Raw genomic sequence first — 16,644 nt, 5'->3', positions numbered from 1 at the left:
TTCCTTTAATATAACATTTTGATGCAGCATTAGAACAAAAATTATTATGTATGCAGAAGAGTATGAAAATAGAACTGATGTCAGATTATAGCGACGCTACAGTATATTAAAATTTTTAGTTTTCTGTACATCTAGAGATCGTGCAATTTAATTTGACTTTATTTGCTGAATTTCATGAATGTGAATAACCTGCTCAACACAATCAATATCAATCAAAGCTTTATTGTACTAAAGAAAAAAATCCTTGTTACAGGGAGGTTATTTTATACATGAAAAAAAACTAGTAGTTTGTTTTACATCTTATTTTGTTTTTTTTTAAACAAATAATTTTAGCAGAGATAGAAAAAATATATGTGAGATCCGGAATTTTATTAACTAAAACTTTAATTATCTTTTTCCTTGGTTATGTAATGAATTAGAGGAAAAACGATCTTATCCGGGAATGTGTAAACCTTCCTGTCCTAACCATCAACATTCTATTGTCCTCGAATAACTTGCAGCACAACTTGCACAAAAGTTTATAGTTAGCATCCAAAATTTGTCACTTGTTTAGGTCCCTGGAACACCTATAACCTTTAGCTCATAGAACATCTGATCACGTGATGGAAATTCCCCACAAAAAGCTATAAAAGACCATTCTTACCCCCTCTCGGGGGAGTCTCTTATTGAAAGCCGGACCGACGATATCGAGTCGAATCTCCGGACCTGCCGCTATTCCGATCCTCTAATATTGATATTCATTCATTGCCAGAGTCGCGAACTCTTATATTTGTGCTCATTTGGATCAAAGACTTTTATGGGCTACTTCTGTGCCTATGTTCCTTAATCATCACGGAAACCTACAAAGAAGTATGAAAAATAACGTGTAAACTCTCTCTCTCAAGCTATTAGGCAGTTTAATGTCAAGATTTGTGTAGTAGTTTTGTCAATTTTGATTATTTTAATAAATCCTTGTTATACTTGTTAAAATGGTAGACTCCTTTACTCATATACGGCCTTCACCTTATCGTCGACCCCAAATACTGTCCCTCCACTCGACCGACATTTGAGAGTCCCAACCCTCAGGACTTTTATCGTAAACTAACCATCCTGACAGTGAGCAGGTTTAATGACCTGTTGTCTGTACAAGGAGGTACGACTGATCCTTACCTCCCCTGCGGTTCACATATACATAAAAAAGTCTGGTGGTCTTCCTCTTTTTGTAGGAATTTTCTGTAGAGGTCCAGGGTTAGATTCTATGCCAGACATTAGAATAGTAGCAAAATCAGTTTATAATTAATTATTATAGCGAACAAAAAAAATATTTTAAGGTAATTAACAAGAAAAATGCCTTTGGTGAAGCAGAGAGAAAAAAGTCGTCAACAGACTTGACGATCCAAGCGCTCCCCTCTGCTCAACACTGTAATTCAAATTTCCTTTTCAAATTATCTTTTAAACAGATAATCACACGTAATCCACACAAAATACAATAATTTAAATATGTTTTATTAATAACTGCATTACAACCATGCAATCTTTTTCCCCTCTCCTCTAATAGGAATAAGTTTTTAATTGAAAAAAAAAGAAATTTAATTAGATTATATAAATTAAATTTGTTGGTAAACACAATATTCAAACTATTAAATAACATGTGATAGCAATACAAATATATCCAACTAAAGTGCAGAGTTTATTAAACTTTCAAGAAATTGTATTTAACATTATCTAAAAAATTACGTGGTTAAGATGTTGATATATTTATAGAATATTGAGTAGTTCATTATGTTGTTATTGATACATAATTTTTGTAAAAATTATTTGAAATAATGATAATTTTTAGTTAAATATTTAAAATATTTTGTACTTTCAAGTGGCATCATGGTTTATTTCACCTATTATGTCAGGAATTGTGTCTTCACTTATATTTTTGAGTATCAGGCATTTTATCTTGAAAAAGGTACTTTTTATTTTATATTTTATTGAATTATTTATTAATTATATCATATAAAGTTTACCTAATATTCTGATAAAAATAATTTAATATATGAATAATTATTTATTTATTATATGAACAAGCTCACTTTCATCAAATATAAACAGACATGAATACTGAATATTTATTCAATTTGAGCAAGAATTTTAGAATTTAGTATTTATTTTATTATTATTATTATTATTATTATTATTATTTGAAATACAATGTTTCAATCACAAACTAATTCAAATATAAACATCTGTAAAATTTCTAATTAATAAAAATGCTAATATGAATAAACTTATTTTTTAGAAATCAGATCAACATAAATTTAACTGTTATTAACTAATCAGTTAAATTATATTATTATTCTTTTTAATTATAACATATATTTTAATTAATACAGAAAGAGATATAAGCTCTGAGAGCAGCAAGAGGAATAATTAAAAATAGTGAAGAAAATTGGATATTAAAAAAATATATATCAGTTTTCAGAAAATGCTTGCAGTTAGTGTTATTTCTGCTGAGAAAGAAGTTGATTATAGTCTGTCTGTGGAAAGAATCAACTTGGTATTAACCAACAAGCATCAGCCATTGATCACTTAGTTGTGGCAAGTTGCTTCCAGTTTCTTCCTTATTTGTTAAATGCATCGCCTCCATTATAAATAGTGTTATGGAAGTTTCGTATTCTGGTATTGAAATAAAGGAAGTTTGCTATAGTAGTAGTTAAATGCATGATTCTTTACAGTTAATGAATACTATAAAATATTAACATAATTAATGGAAAAGTAGTTCTTTCATCTAGTGAGAGAAAATAAAATAAAATTCACATATTGTTTGACATATTAAGTGAAAAGTGCCAGCATCATTAGGGAATGTGCTGATTGGTTTAACTGAAACAATATTGCATATGACATTGCTGTTAAGTTGATTTCTTCTATAGACAGACTATAGTGATTGATAATTAACTAAACATTAATTCTGTAATAAAGATTTTATAGTTTTACTGTTGATTGGTTATAAAACTTACTAATGATTTGAATATTTTGTCATCTTAAGTAGATTCATTGCTTTACATTGATATTAATTAAGTGATTTTAAATCTTTTGTATTAATAATACATGCCTTTCCTATCTGCTGATTTATTCTAGATTTGACTAATATTGGTGTTGATCTTAGCAATGACTGTTGTATTCATAGCCTAATTTTTGCTTAGGACTTGGTGCTTTTAAAGTCTCACATGTGTGCAGATATGTTCTTATCTGCACACATGTGAGACTTTATTCATATTCAGTTTTAGCTTCATACTTAGAATCCAGTACTAGCTAGAACATTTGTATATCAAGTATCATGTTATATAACTTTACAATCTATAAATTTACATGAAAGGACTTCTCAAGGCTTATCTAGGGAATCGTAAATCTAAAATTGGGTCACATGTTTATTATTGATATGTTCTGAGTGTTGTTATATTAGTCAGTTTTTTCAATGTGCACCATTTACTAGGCATACATTCACCTATACTTGAATGATACAAAATTATTCAACTTATACAGATTTACTCAATAGCTGATTATATTGTTTATAGTTTTGCACAATTTAATTATCAAAAATATTTTAAATTATCTATTTTGTATATTTAAGAGTACATCTTAATGTTCAGTATTTTATGCAGGAGGAATAATGTCATTATTATAACATCAAAAATTTTTCATCATAACTAGTTATTTTCCAGTTGGTTTAGATAATTTATTCTGTATTTATATAGAAAAATAAAATTGAAATATAAAAATACAGTGGTGCCTCATATAACGTACTTAATCCGTTCCAGGTGCACGTCCGTTAAGTGAAAAGTCCGTTATACGAAATGCATTTTCCCATAGAAATGCATGTTAAAACATATAATTCGTTCCACAGCATAAAATGACTGTACTGTACCGTTAAAAAAAAAAAATGAAAATGGAGCAGTCACCAATTATGCTGGGTAGTCAGATGATGTGTGGAGGAGGTGGAGGAACACTTTCTTTACACATTCATACAGATACAGACTTTTTACACATTGCAGCAGGTCTCTTTTTATTGCTTTTTAATTGGAGTTAGATTCAGGAGAGGCTTCTGGAGCTTGCAGGGTCATCTCCTCTTGTTCCATCCTTTGTTTTTTGGCAGATTGCTTCTTGAAAAACATGTCCAAGGTAGTCTGTTTCTCTCTCTTCTTCAACACCTGTTGGAAATGACGGGCAAGGGTGTCATTGTAGAGATCATNTATTAACTAATCAGTTAAATTATATTATTATTCTTTTTAATTATAACATATATTTTAATTAATACAGAAAGAGATATAAGCTCTGAGAGCAGCAAGAGGAATAATTAAAAATAGTGAAGAAAATTGGATATTAAAAAAATATATATCAGTTTTCAGAAAATGCTTGCAGTTAGTGTTATTTCTGCTGAGAAAGAAGTTGATTATAGTCTGTCTGTGGAAAGAATCAACTTGGTATTAACCAACAAGCATCAGCCATTGATCACTTAGTTGTGGCAAGTTGCTTCCAGTTTCTTCCTTATTTGTTAAATGCATCGCCTCCATTATAAATAGTGTTATGGAAGTTTCGTATTCTGGTATTGAAATAAAGGAAGTTTGCTATAGTAGTAGTTAAATGCATGATTCTTTACAGTTAATGAATACTATAAAATATTAACATAATTAATGGAAAAGTAGTTCTTTCATCTAGTGAGAGAAAATAAAATAAAATTCACATATTGTTTGACATATTAAGTGAAAAGTGCCAGCATCATTAGGGAATGTGCTGATTGGTTTAACTGAAACAATATTGCATATGACATTGCTGTTAAGTTGATTTCTTCTATAGACAGACTATAGTGATTGATAATTAACTAAACATTAATTCTGTAATAAAGATTTTATAGTTTTACTGTTGATTGGTTACAAAACTTACTAATGATTTGAATATTTTGTCATCTTAAGTAGATTCATTGCTTTACATTGATATTAATTAAGTGATTTTAAATCTTTTGTATTAATAATACATGCCTTTCCTATCTGCTGATTTATTCTAGATTTGACTAATATTGGTGTTGATCTTAGCAATGACTGTTGTATTCATAGCCTAATTTTTGCTTAGGACTTGGTGCTTTTAAAGTCTCACATGTGTGCAGATATGTTCTTATCTGCACACATGTGAGACTTTATTCATATTCAGTTTTAGCTTCATACTTAGAATCCAGTACTAGCTAGAACATTTGTATATCAAGTATCATGTTATATAACTTTACAATCTATAAATTTACATGAAAGGACTTCTCAAGGCTTATCTAGGGAATCGTAAATCTAAAATTGGGTCACATGTTTATTATTGATATGTTCTGAGTGTTGTTATATTAGTCAGTTTTTTCAATGTGCACCATTTACTAGGCATACATTCACCTATACTTGAATGATACAAAATTATTCAACTTATACAGATTTACTCAATAGCTGATTATATTGTTTATAGTTTTGCACAATTTAATTATCAAAAATATTTTAAATTATCTATTTTGTATATTTAAGAGTANATATTTAGTTCGAATTTTTACCACTAGGTGAAAAAATGGCGCATGAAGAACAAGAAACATAAAATGGAAACACGCAAAAGGTTTTTATTCACATTTGTTTAATGTGCAATCCATTTGCATCAATCACATGTTCAAAACGCCTTACAATGTTGGTAAAAATTCGAACTAAATATATATATTTTTTTTGCATTTTCCTTTCCCCCATGCTCCATATAACATATATATCAAGTTTCATCAAACCACGAGAACGGGCTCTAGACAGGTCTGAGTAGCGCAACTTTAATTATAACCACCCTGTATTTCCTAAACTAATTCTGATGAAAGTTGAAAATTATTCTTGCAGATCCGTGATTATTTCTTACAAATTCCTGCTGATAAAGTACCTCGATTGGGAACTCCTGGAGAAAAATATCGGGATCAACAACTGATGATTCAGCTTCCAAAACAGGATTTCGCATTATATTATTGCCGATTTTTGGATCGCGAGTATCAAACTAATTATGAAGAATTTATTAATAATCGAAACGAAAAGGCATTAGATATTGGTAACGTAAAAAGTGCTGTAGAACAAACAACGGTATAAAATTGAAGATTTGACATTAAATTCTCAATTCTGTATGTTCAATTTTATCTTCTTAACTACTTAGGAGTGCTTTCAATGTGGAGGAACGTTGATCAGAGGAGACATTGCAATAATTACTTCAAAATTTGGAGAAAGAGTTATGTGGCATCCATCTTGTTTCGTTTGTTGCGTATGCAATGAATTGTTGGTAGATCTCGTGTACTGTGTAAAAGATCGAAAATTATATTGTGAACGTCATTATGCAGAAGAAATTAAACCTCGTTGTGCGGCTTGTGATGAGGTTAGTATCACAAAAATCTGCATATACTATACAGTACAACAAAATCATAACTTCCAATCTCTTTTCAGCTCATTTTTGCCAGAGAATACACCAAGGCTATGTCCAAAGATTGGCACATCACTCATTTTTGTTGTTGGAAATGTGACGAATCCCTGACTAGTCAACGCTACGTGATGAAAAAAGAAAATCCATATTGTATCCGCTGTTTCGAAAGAACATACTCGAATATTTGTGACGAATGTGGACGAAAAATCGGAGTTGATTCAAAAGTATAATTTTATGAAATTTCTTATTTCAATCACTTCGACATCTCTGAATACATTTGCATTAATTTACAATAGGACCTTTCGTATAAAGATAAACATTGGCACGAAAGTTGTTTCGTGTGTTTCAAATGTCAGGATCAACTTATCAATAAACCCTTTGGTTCGAAAGGAAACAAAGTTTACTGTTCTTCGTGTTACGATAATTGTTTTTCCAGTAGGTGTGATGAATGCAACGAAGTATTTCGAGCAGGTTTGTTACGTTTTATTCTTTAATGCGTAAAGTAATAATATTATAAAATTTCAAACTATCACGATATGTTTAAGGCACTAAAAAGATGGAATATAAAGGCAAGCACTGGCACGAGAAGTGTTTCTGTTGCTCGGTCTGCAATAATCCGATCGGAACAAAGAGTTTCGTTCCGAGAGACAACGTAATCTATTGCACCATCTGTTACGAGCAAAAATTTTCTATCAGATGTAATAAGTGCAATCAGATAATAACAACCGGCGGAGTGATTTACCGCAATGAACCGTGGCACAGAGAATGTTTCCGTTGTACTAATTGTCAAAAGTGTCTAGCGGGCCAACGTTTCACTACTTACGAAGAAAAACCTTATTGCGCTGACTGCTTTGGAGAATTGTTTGCCAAAAGATGTACCGTGTGCAACAAAGCTATCGCTGGTAAAATACATATGATTTATAAACATTTCATAATCAACTGGCAGAATCTGCAAAAATTCAATTTTTATACAGCAGAATTATAAATTTAATAGAAATCTGTTTGTATGTTAGTCTAAAAATCCATAAATTTACAGTTTTTTTCTATATTACATTACAGAAACATGATTAAATAGTTTTTGAAAATAAATGTATAGATTTTTTACATTTAAATTTATAAACTTTTAATATCACTCACAATAATCTCTCCTATGAAGCAATATTTTAATCAAAATTAACTAACATTGTTTTTTTTAATATTAGAAGGTATGAAAGAACAATCAGATATTTCTAATGATATAGAAAATGAAGCACATGGTGAGAATTATTTATTTTTCTCAGATTTTTAAAAATTTTAACATGGCATTATATTTTTCTTATTTTCTTCATAGATTTCCAATTAGAAAACCTGAAAGCAAATAATTGTGAATGTATAACTTATAAACAAAATGAAATTAACAACATTCATAATAAAGAGAAGGACCATATTCTAGAGAATGGTGATTGTAAAGCAAATGGCATAGAGAAGGTAAAGAATATTTTTAAAATTTATAATAGTTTATATTTGAAATATATATTTTATATTTATGCTATTTAAATTTTCCTTAAGGTTATAATTCCAAGTAACAAAGATTACATACCACTTTCTAAACAAACAACTATATCAACACCAAATGATTCAGATGGTAAATATCCTGTAGTTATATTTCAAACAATTCATATTTTCTTACTGTTTATTGCTGATAAACATAAAAAACAATCCATAATGCTATTAATTATTAAATACCTGCTTTGGGTTTTTTAATAGCTTCTACTGGATATGTATTTTTATGTTTGACCTTATTAATAATGGCCATATTCACCATATTTTAGTCATATTTTAATTATTTTTCCTGCTGTCTTTTATTGTACTGTTTGACGTGATTTGTTCTCAATATTCTACTAAATAGATTTCATTTAGTTTTTAAAATCATATTAGTATTTTCGTCTGTTTTTTATTTTCATCTTAATTGAATTTAATTATGAGAGTAATTATAGTCATGGGGCAAGATTCTGTACGCTTCTGTTCCATTTCATATTTTGTTATGAAAAAAATTAGATTTTCTTGAATAAATTTTATACTTATTGGTGAAGTCAGCTTATTCTTAGCATTAATTTATAGATAGATATTTATTTATTTGAACTTAAAATTTTATTTCTACTAATCAGATTCTATGAAAAATACATTTATTGATATAATTTGTAATTATTTTGTATCATACTGTAATATTTATTTATGTATTTAATACACATATTATGCATACAAATTTTGCAGTAGAAAGAAATTGATTATATCATTTTTCAGGTCCCACTTACATAGAAAGTTGCAAAATTAAATTACTGTTTTTACTGCTTAATAGTTTATTAGCATTGTGCTATTGATATTTCTGTAGTCTCAAAGCTATTAACATCAAAAATGATTTAAAATTTTATTTTTTTAAGAGTTTAATTTTAAAATAAACTCTTAAATTTTTTAACTTTGGAGGGTTTTTTTAATCCTCATTCAATTAGTTCAATTCCTTCAAAATAAAATGTATATACACATTTTAAATATAAGTAATTCAATAATAAAGCCTCAACTTTTTCATTGAATGAGTTTATATATGATTTTATTCTTTAGTCTGAAAGGTTAATGTTGTGATCATTGTTGAAAAAGTTGTTGAAAAATAAGAACCATTACTTCAGTTTTCATATGAAATCTAATTTAAATAAAGTTCTTATTTAATGTTTGTTATCTACGATACATTCTTAAAATTTCAATATTCAAAATTCAACAAATATAATTTAACATTAATTCAAAGAAAGAAACAGAAGATAAACTGTTTGGATCCATATGAGATCTGAATCTATATTTTATATTCATACTAATTTAAGTAGTCATTTATACTTTTAAAAATATAATTTGCTGTGTTTAATTATTGGGACACACTGAAATAGAGATGTTTGATAGTGTGTTCTACTAATTAGATTTCAATTAGAGACATATTTACCAAAGATATTCAGAACTGAACAAGTAAAATTCTCAAAAAACTGTTATGCAAATATTGCTAAAGATTACAAAATAATTATTGTTTTCATTTAATTATGGAAATGTTAAGAAATTTCAAATTTAAATTTATTTTAATAAAAAAAAGATGCAGTAATAAAATTTGTATATATATTATGTATATCAGTATCATTTAATTTATACAGAATTGATAATTAGATAATGAACAATCGTTTTTATTATAATACTCTTATTGTAATATGATTTTCTGAAATTATTTGACAAATGTTATATTATTTTAAGTCTATCCATTAATTGTACAGAAAGAAAAATCATTTCTTGTATATTCAATTTTGGTGATTATAATATAAAATAAGTTATTGAATTGATTTAAATTGTCTTTAATAAATACATTCTTGTCGTAGAAAATATTTAAATATTTTTCTCTGGTGTGAATGCATTAGAACAATCTTATCTTATGAATTAATTTTAGGATTATCTCAACAAAAATATATAGTTTATATATTCAATTTTTATTTAATTTAGAATTTCACATATAAATTTAGTTTTACTGTATTAAGTTCACTTCTCAAATGATACGATGAATTTTATATTACGTTTTCTGTTATTAAATTAAATGAAAACTTATTATTTACTAAACATTTTAATAAAAGAATGAAACAGATGAAATGTTTTATTTGATTTAATGAAAAAATAAAATTCAAGAAATTTTGATATTTTGTATCTTCATTTAGTACTATAATTATAATAATATGGATGTTAATACTTTGGTTTAAACAAAAACACATTTGCTGTATGTAATATTTAGTGCTGGAGTGGACTGAAGTTTTAAGATTATTTATTTGTGTTAAGGAATGAATATTTATAGCATTACTATATGATATTCAAAGAGTAGATTTCAAGAATTTTTTTCTTTTGATAGAATTAAGACAAATTACTTGAAATAAAATTTTAGATAATATGAATTTGACGTTGTTATAATTAAAACAAATAACATTTAATCCATTGGGATAAATTTGTATAAATATTGTGGGGACAAGCCAAAGACAATGAGTAAGAAAAATTTCTCATTGTAAGGTTTTGAGTGATTATACAAAATAAGATGTGTATTTTGTGTACATTTCTATTTTTAATTTTTGCAGTATGGTATAAAATAAAAATATGCTTGGAAGAAGAAAATTTTCTAGTACAAAAATGTTGAGAAAGATATATCCCCTCTGTTCCATATTGACACCTTTTGATTAAAAGAAATACCTATTTGTTGAATTTATTGGGATATGTTACAACTAATATTCAATAGTTTAATTAATTAACTTCATAATTTTGCTTAGGTGGTTAGATTGTTAGGTAACTATTGCAATAAAGGCATGATTTTGTTGCTCTGATAGATCCAGGTTTAAGTTTAAGTCAATGACGTCAGATTTTTTTTATGAGTAGCCTATGTTGGGTCCTGTTCTCTTAGCCATCCCTATTGTGCACCTGGTGAATGCATGATGGATAAGATGATCTGAGGGGAAAACTGTATTTAAAAAGAAGGTAGACAGTTAGACAATCATCTTGTATCATTATCAATAATAAGAAATTAAATATAAATAAATTAAATGATTTAGAAATAATCTGGCAGGAAAGATTGACCTAGAGCAGGAGTTGAGCCATCATCTGTGCAGGTGCATTATCAGTTACATTATCCAGACCTTTATTTGATCTGAGTTTCCAGAACTATATTAATTAAAGCCATATAAACCATACAGGTTAAAGTTGAAGTTCTGGGAGTGAACATTGAATGGAGGTCTGAGTAGCTAATTAGTAATGCGTCTGCATACTGTTACTTAAATTAGTACACAAAAAATCTGGCAGTTGCATATTTGGTTTAATATTAATTAATCATCAGGTCCAATTTATTATTATGTATATAATATTAAACTTTGGCATTTAAATTTTAATAAACTAAAAAAGTGAACTGATTTGTTTAAAATGTTTATCATTCAGTTTGAGTTGATGTTTATATATATATTACTGCTTTCACTTAGATTTATGAATATTATAATTATATGTATACTAGCAGATAAGCCCAGCATTGCCTGGGCAAAAAATAACAACAAAGGTTAAGATTATTAGATTATTTCGTACTTCTAATCTTTCTATTATATTATATTATATTATAGCCCGATGCAGGCATCGGGGCATACTAAATCCATGGTATAAATAATAAATTCATATCAATAATAATTTTCTATTACAAAAAATAATAATAATATACTGAATTGTTAATTTAAATAATAGCTAGGGGGTCCCTAGTGGCCATTTTTGGCATACCATGATACCACTGACAAAAACCAGTTTTTGCTTTTATGTAGTAGCTTTATCAGAAGTTTAAATTGATGAGTTATTATTATTTATTATGGATAAATATATATATATATAATATTATTTGATTTACATAGAAAAAAGAGTGTAAAATATATTTTAAAAACCAATAATGGTGAATGTGGCTGTTTGTCTGTGGTTTAAATTTAATATTTTATTTGTCTTTTTTTTTTTTTTGTGTTGTTAAGCAATGATCCAGTATGTTTGTCCAAGAGCATAAAACTTTTGATGATGATGAAATCAAGTTAAAATGTTGGAAGAAGAAAAAAATATATTTAAAAAATTAGAAAGATTAGAAAATAGTTATAGAAAGTGTTTATATTCAAGTTTCATTTAAGAGTTGACCGATTTTTATTAAGCAATCAGCTGATTCAATAAGTAAAATATAATTTTGAAAAACTATGCTTAAAAATTGTTGGGTTGTAATTTGATTATTATTATTAGTATTATTAACAAAGAAATAATAATTAATAGATTACAATTTACAAATGAAATTCTGTTTAGTTTTTTCTAGAAATTGAATAGTTAATTAAATGGTGATTGTTCTGCACATTGCAAAAACACAGTTTTAATGAGAGCAATATTTTAATGAAAAATAATCATAAACATACATTTAAAAAAAATACTTTTGTAGAGTTATTTAAGCTTTGTCAATTTTAAATTGAACAAAAAGAACGGAATTCTAAAGAATGACTTATTTATTTTATTATCCAATTCCTTTTTTAGAACTGAAATATTAATTTTATACACACAAATACCCAAAACCAGTAAAAAGAATAAAAATATTTATGAAATTTATTGGTTTTGGGTATTTGTGTGTGTGGTTTTATACCAAACAACGAGTATTCGAAGTTGTGAATGCTTTATAATAAATTTTTTTAAGCATTTTAATCTTCAGAACCATTTGAATGATTTCTAACATGAAACCTAACAGAATTTTATTGGTAAATGAATTTATGAGATTGCAATAGATTTTTTTAAAATATTAATTATAGTAATTAACTCTAATTATTTTCTTTAATAAGGAAGAGGCTGTGACCTTAATTTAAAATCAATTTTTTAAATTTATATATGATTTTATAATAAAATTTATATGATATCAGTTTTATATACATTTCATTATTTTATATTTTTAGGCTATGCTTCTACTAATTCAAGTAATTCTTTGGTTCAAGGAAAAACTGAAATTACATTTATTAAAATGTCTGATGTAAGTTAATTGTTTTTTGGACAGGAAAAAATAATTCTCATCATCATTTTTTAAAATTCAGATGAAATACATCATAATCATTGATTAAATTCACTCTAAAATAAACTAATTTAGAGTGCAGAAGTACACATTTTATATAACTATATACAGTTTCATTCGTATCATATCATTTGAGCAAATGCTATTTTATTAAATTAAATTATTAATGAAAGAAACACAGTCTCTAACAAACAAACTTTGAATTTTTGGTAAACATAACACTTGTATTTAAAAATGTTCTAAAGACAAAGTCATGAACAACAAATTAAAACTTTCAAGGTGGTGTATGCTAAACTACATTCCATGGAACTTTGAGCTTCCATGAAGGGAAACAAGAGATTCTGCAATATAAAAATCATGATGATTGACAAAAAAAAAATCTAAATTGAAAGTTTTGTTTTAAATTCATGCCATATCAAATGTAAACTAACATTAAAAAATAAAGGTACCCGTTTACACATTTTGTATGTGTTTAAGGATGATTTTTATAACTGAATTCTGTTAATTATTTCAAAATAACAATTTTTAAACTATAAAAATTAAAAGTTATATATTTTAAATAATTAACTGATAAATTGAATATATGAATATTTTTTCTTGTTCATCTTCAAAGGATTATCACAAAAATTTGGAAAGTTATTTTATATGTTTTGTATTCTTAAATCATCTGTAAAGATGTAAGAAGTAATTAATTTTCTCTTAACTCTTTGTTTATAAAAGGACCAACAGAGTATGACACTTCCATTAGAATCGAAATCCGAAGAAGACAAACCTGAAGTTTCCAAATTATTCTCTCTTTTACAAATATTAACGGCAGTATTTGGTTCATTTGCTCACGGAGGCAATGACGTTAGGTATAAAACAAATATAATTAAATTATAAATATATTTCAAATTTTTTTTTAGCATATCAAAATATATTAAAAGTTTTCAATTTCTTTTATAGTAACGCAGTGGGGCCAGTTGTAGCCATCTGGATGATTTATGCTGAAGGAGAAGTTCATCAGAAATCGTCAACACCTATTCTTATTTTACTATATGGTGGTATAGGTATTAGTATTGGACTCTGGGTGTGGGGAAGAAGAGTTATTAAAACTTTAGGAGAAGATTTAACTAAAATTACACCTTCTAGGTAATTTTCTTTCTATTTTTTTTTTAGTTATTTTTGCATTAAAATTAGATAATTTAAGCTAAAGAGTGAAAGTTTTTATTTTATATAATTTAATATATCTTATGAAGTTGATATTCATAAACATTTTGTAGTTATTTTCCTACAGAAAGAAACTTCTTTCTTATGTAATTTTATACCAGGTATATCCTAATTTTTAGGCATTACTTTCCTGTTCACTCCCCAATTTTCTTTTTCCTTCTTACATCTGTAACACATTTCATTTATATTTGTTTACATTTACAATCTTTGCTTTCCCTCTTATTACTCCTCCAGTTCAAGTGCCAATATTGATAAATTTGTTATTTGTTTATTTGTATTATTCTGGAAAGCAAATATGAAATTGCTGTTTCAAGAAATAATGATGTTTATGAAATTTTTATCCAAACTTCCAATTTCATTGCATTGTTCTTGAATACACAATCTTACATACACTTTTCTACATTCATTTTTATAGATTACTTTAAAAACCCCATAAAGATTTAAAATTTTTTCATAAAAATTGAAAGCAGTTTTTATTAAATATGTATATGACTCAAATGCATTATTATTTTATTTTATTATCTATTTTGCAGTGGCTTTACCATTGAAATTGGAGCAGCAACAACAGTACTTTTAGCATCGAAAATTGGGTTGCCAGTTAGCTCAACACACTGTAAAGTGGGCTCCATTGTGTTTGTCGGATGGATTCGTTCGAAACAAGGAGTAGATTGGCGCTTATTTGGCAACATAATTCTCGCTTGGGTGCTAACATTACCAGTAACGTGTGGATTGTCCGCTGCCGTAATGGCTATCCTTTATGCAGTTGCTTGCTGATATCTGTGATCTATTTTGAATATGTAAAATATTAGTATAAACATTTTATCAAGTATATATATATACATATAAATAATTTCTGTATATGAAACTTCATAGGCTTATATGTTGAGAGATGCAGAAGATATTTCCATTACGTACGATCCACGTATAATGCATATCATCTCCGAAAAATGCTATTTGTATTTTTTTTTAATATAATCTCAAATTAAAGCAGGATCTGAAGCAAAATTTTTAAGTTTTAGAAAATATTATTTATTGATTTTTGTTATTGCAAGAAGAGTCAAATGAAAATTTTTCATAGTTTCATCATAGTAATATTTTTAATATGATCTTAATCATGTATCATATTGATTAAAACTATATGTAGATATAGATCTCATTTTTATCGTTAAAATTGATAATGAAAATCTTAAAGTTCCTGATTAATCATAAATATGAAAATGTAGGAGTTATTTTGGCACAATATAAGTATTTTGAATAGATTCTGGTTGAAGAATCTCACCTTTTGCTGGAAAGATACAATCACTCATCAACCATTTATAGCAGCAAAAATGTTTATTAAACATTAAACTAATGTTTTTGGTCATATTTAATGACCTCCTTAAGGTTTGTTATTCAAAAAGCAAACATTTTACAAAAGCTAACAGAGAATAGAACAAAAAAACCTGGGACTGCCAAACACAAGATACGGTAGAGTATCGATTATCCGAATACCAATCAACCAAAACATCGGTTAACTGAAAGTGTTCCAGTAGGCAAATTCAAATTTCCGCTAATGCTGTAGCACTGCAGCACTTTCCCTTCCTGCCAACCTAAACTGTAGGCCTACTTTAATGTACTACTTTATGCAACGTGTGATACAAAATATTGTATATATTTTGTATCACAAAATATATACAATATTCTGTATTTGTAAGACGTGTGATAGAAAATATTGTATATATTTTGTATCACACGTCTTACAAATACAGTTTTGTTTTTAATATATTTTTTTCATAAATGATCAGTTATCCAAACAACCCCAGTCCCAAATTGTTTCAAATAATTGATGTCCTACTGTAATTTTTTTCTATTTTTTTCCATTAGCTTTTAGTAAAGTGTTTGATTTTTGAGTAGAAAACCAGAAGGAGGTCATTAAATATGAGCAAAAATGCTAGTTTAATGTTAAATAAACATTTATGCTGCTGTGTAATGTTGTGTGTGGTTGGTTGAGTGATATACTGAAGTCGTCATTTTATGAATTAAAGAAGATAAAGTTCCAAAAGGAGTGGAAAATAAAAAAGAAAAAGATGTACTGTACTTAAAATTAGTAATTATGTTAGTTTATTAGTAATTTGAAGTTAAGTGTATTAGATATTGTTGCCATTTATTATAAATTGTCAAAATTTTGTTTAACATAATTCTATGGCTAATATAGCAAGCTGAACTATTTACAATAACTACATTATATTTTATTAGTTTTTAATTATATTTAGTTTAATTTTTGATCAGTGGAACTTAAAAATGAATTAAAGATTTGATTTATCAAGTTTATTTACAACATTAAAAAGTCATATATAATTTTTAAAGTAATGAATATTTATTTTATAGTTATATGTTATTTTTAATCATTTATATATTTT

General features: G+C 27.0%; 1 protein-coding gene across 6 annotated transcripts in view; it reads left to right on the top strand.

Moving 5' to 3' along the window:
• LOC111635919 (sodium-dependent phosphate transporter 1-B-like) overlaps nucleotides 1–16,571 on the top strand; it is a 51,205-nt gene extending 34,634 nt beyond the window's left edge. For all 6 annotated transcript variants that reach the window (XM_023381057.1, XM_023381053.1, XM_023381056.1 and 3 more), the window contains 7 exons: nucleotides 7,638–7,691; nucleotides 7,766–7,902; nucleotides 7,984–8,059; nucleotides 12,924–12,997; nucleotides 13,757–13,890; nucleotides 13,982–14,167; nucleotides 14,779–16,571. In XM_023381057.1, coding sequence (XP_023236825.1) covers nucleotides 7,638–7,691; nucleotides 7,766–7,902; nucleotides 7,984–8,059; nucleotides 12,924–12,997; nucleotides 13,757–13,890; nucleotides 13,982–14,167; nucleotides 14,779–15,019 — 902 coding nt within the window. In that variant the 3' untranslated portion in view covers nucleotides 15,020–16,571. The remainder of the gene's footprint in view (nucleotides 1–7,637; nucleotides 7,692–7,765; nucleotides 7,903–7,983; nucleotides 8,060–12,923; nucleotides 12,998–13,756; nucleotides 13,891–13,981; nucleotides 14,168–14,778) is intronic.
• Nucleotides 16,572–16,644: the final 73 nt, after the last annotated feature.

The sequence above is a fragment of the Centruroides sculpturatus genome, unplaced genomic scaffold (assembly GCF_000671375.1).
Source record: "Centruroides sculpturatus isolate CEXI.00-Female unplaced genomic scaffold, Cexi_2.0 scaffold1063, whole genome shotgun sequence".
NCBI lineage: Eukaryota > Metazoa > Arthropoda > Arachnida > Scorpiones > Buthidae > Centruroides > Centruroides sculpturatus.
This window is presented reverse-complemented; position numbering and strand designations above follow the sequence as displayed.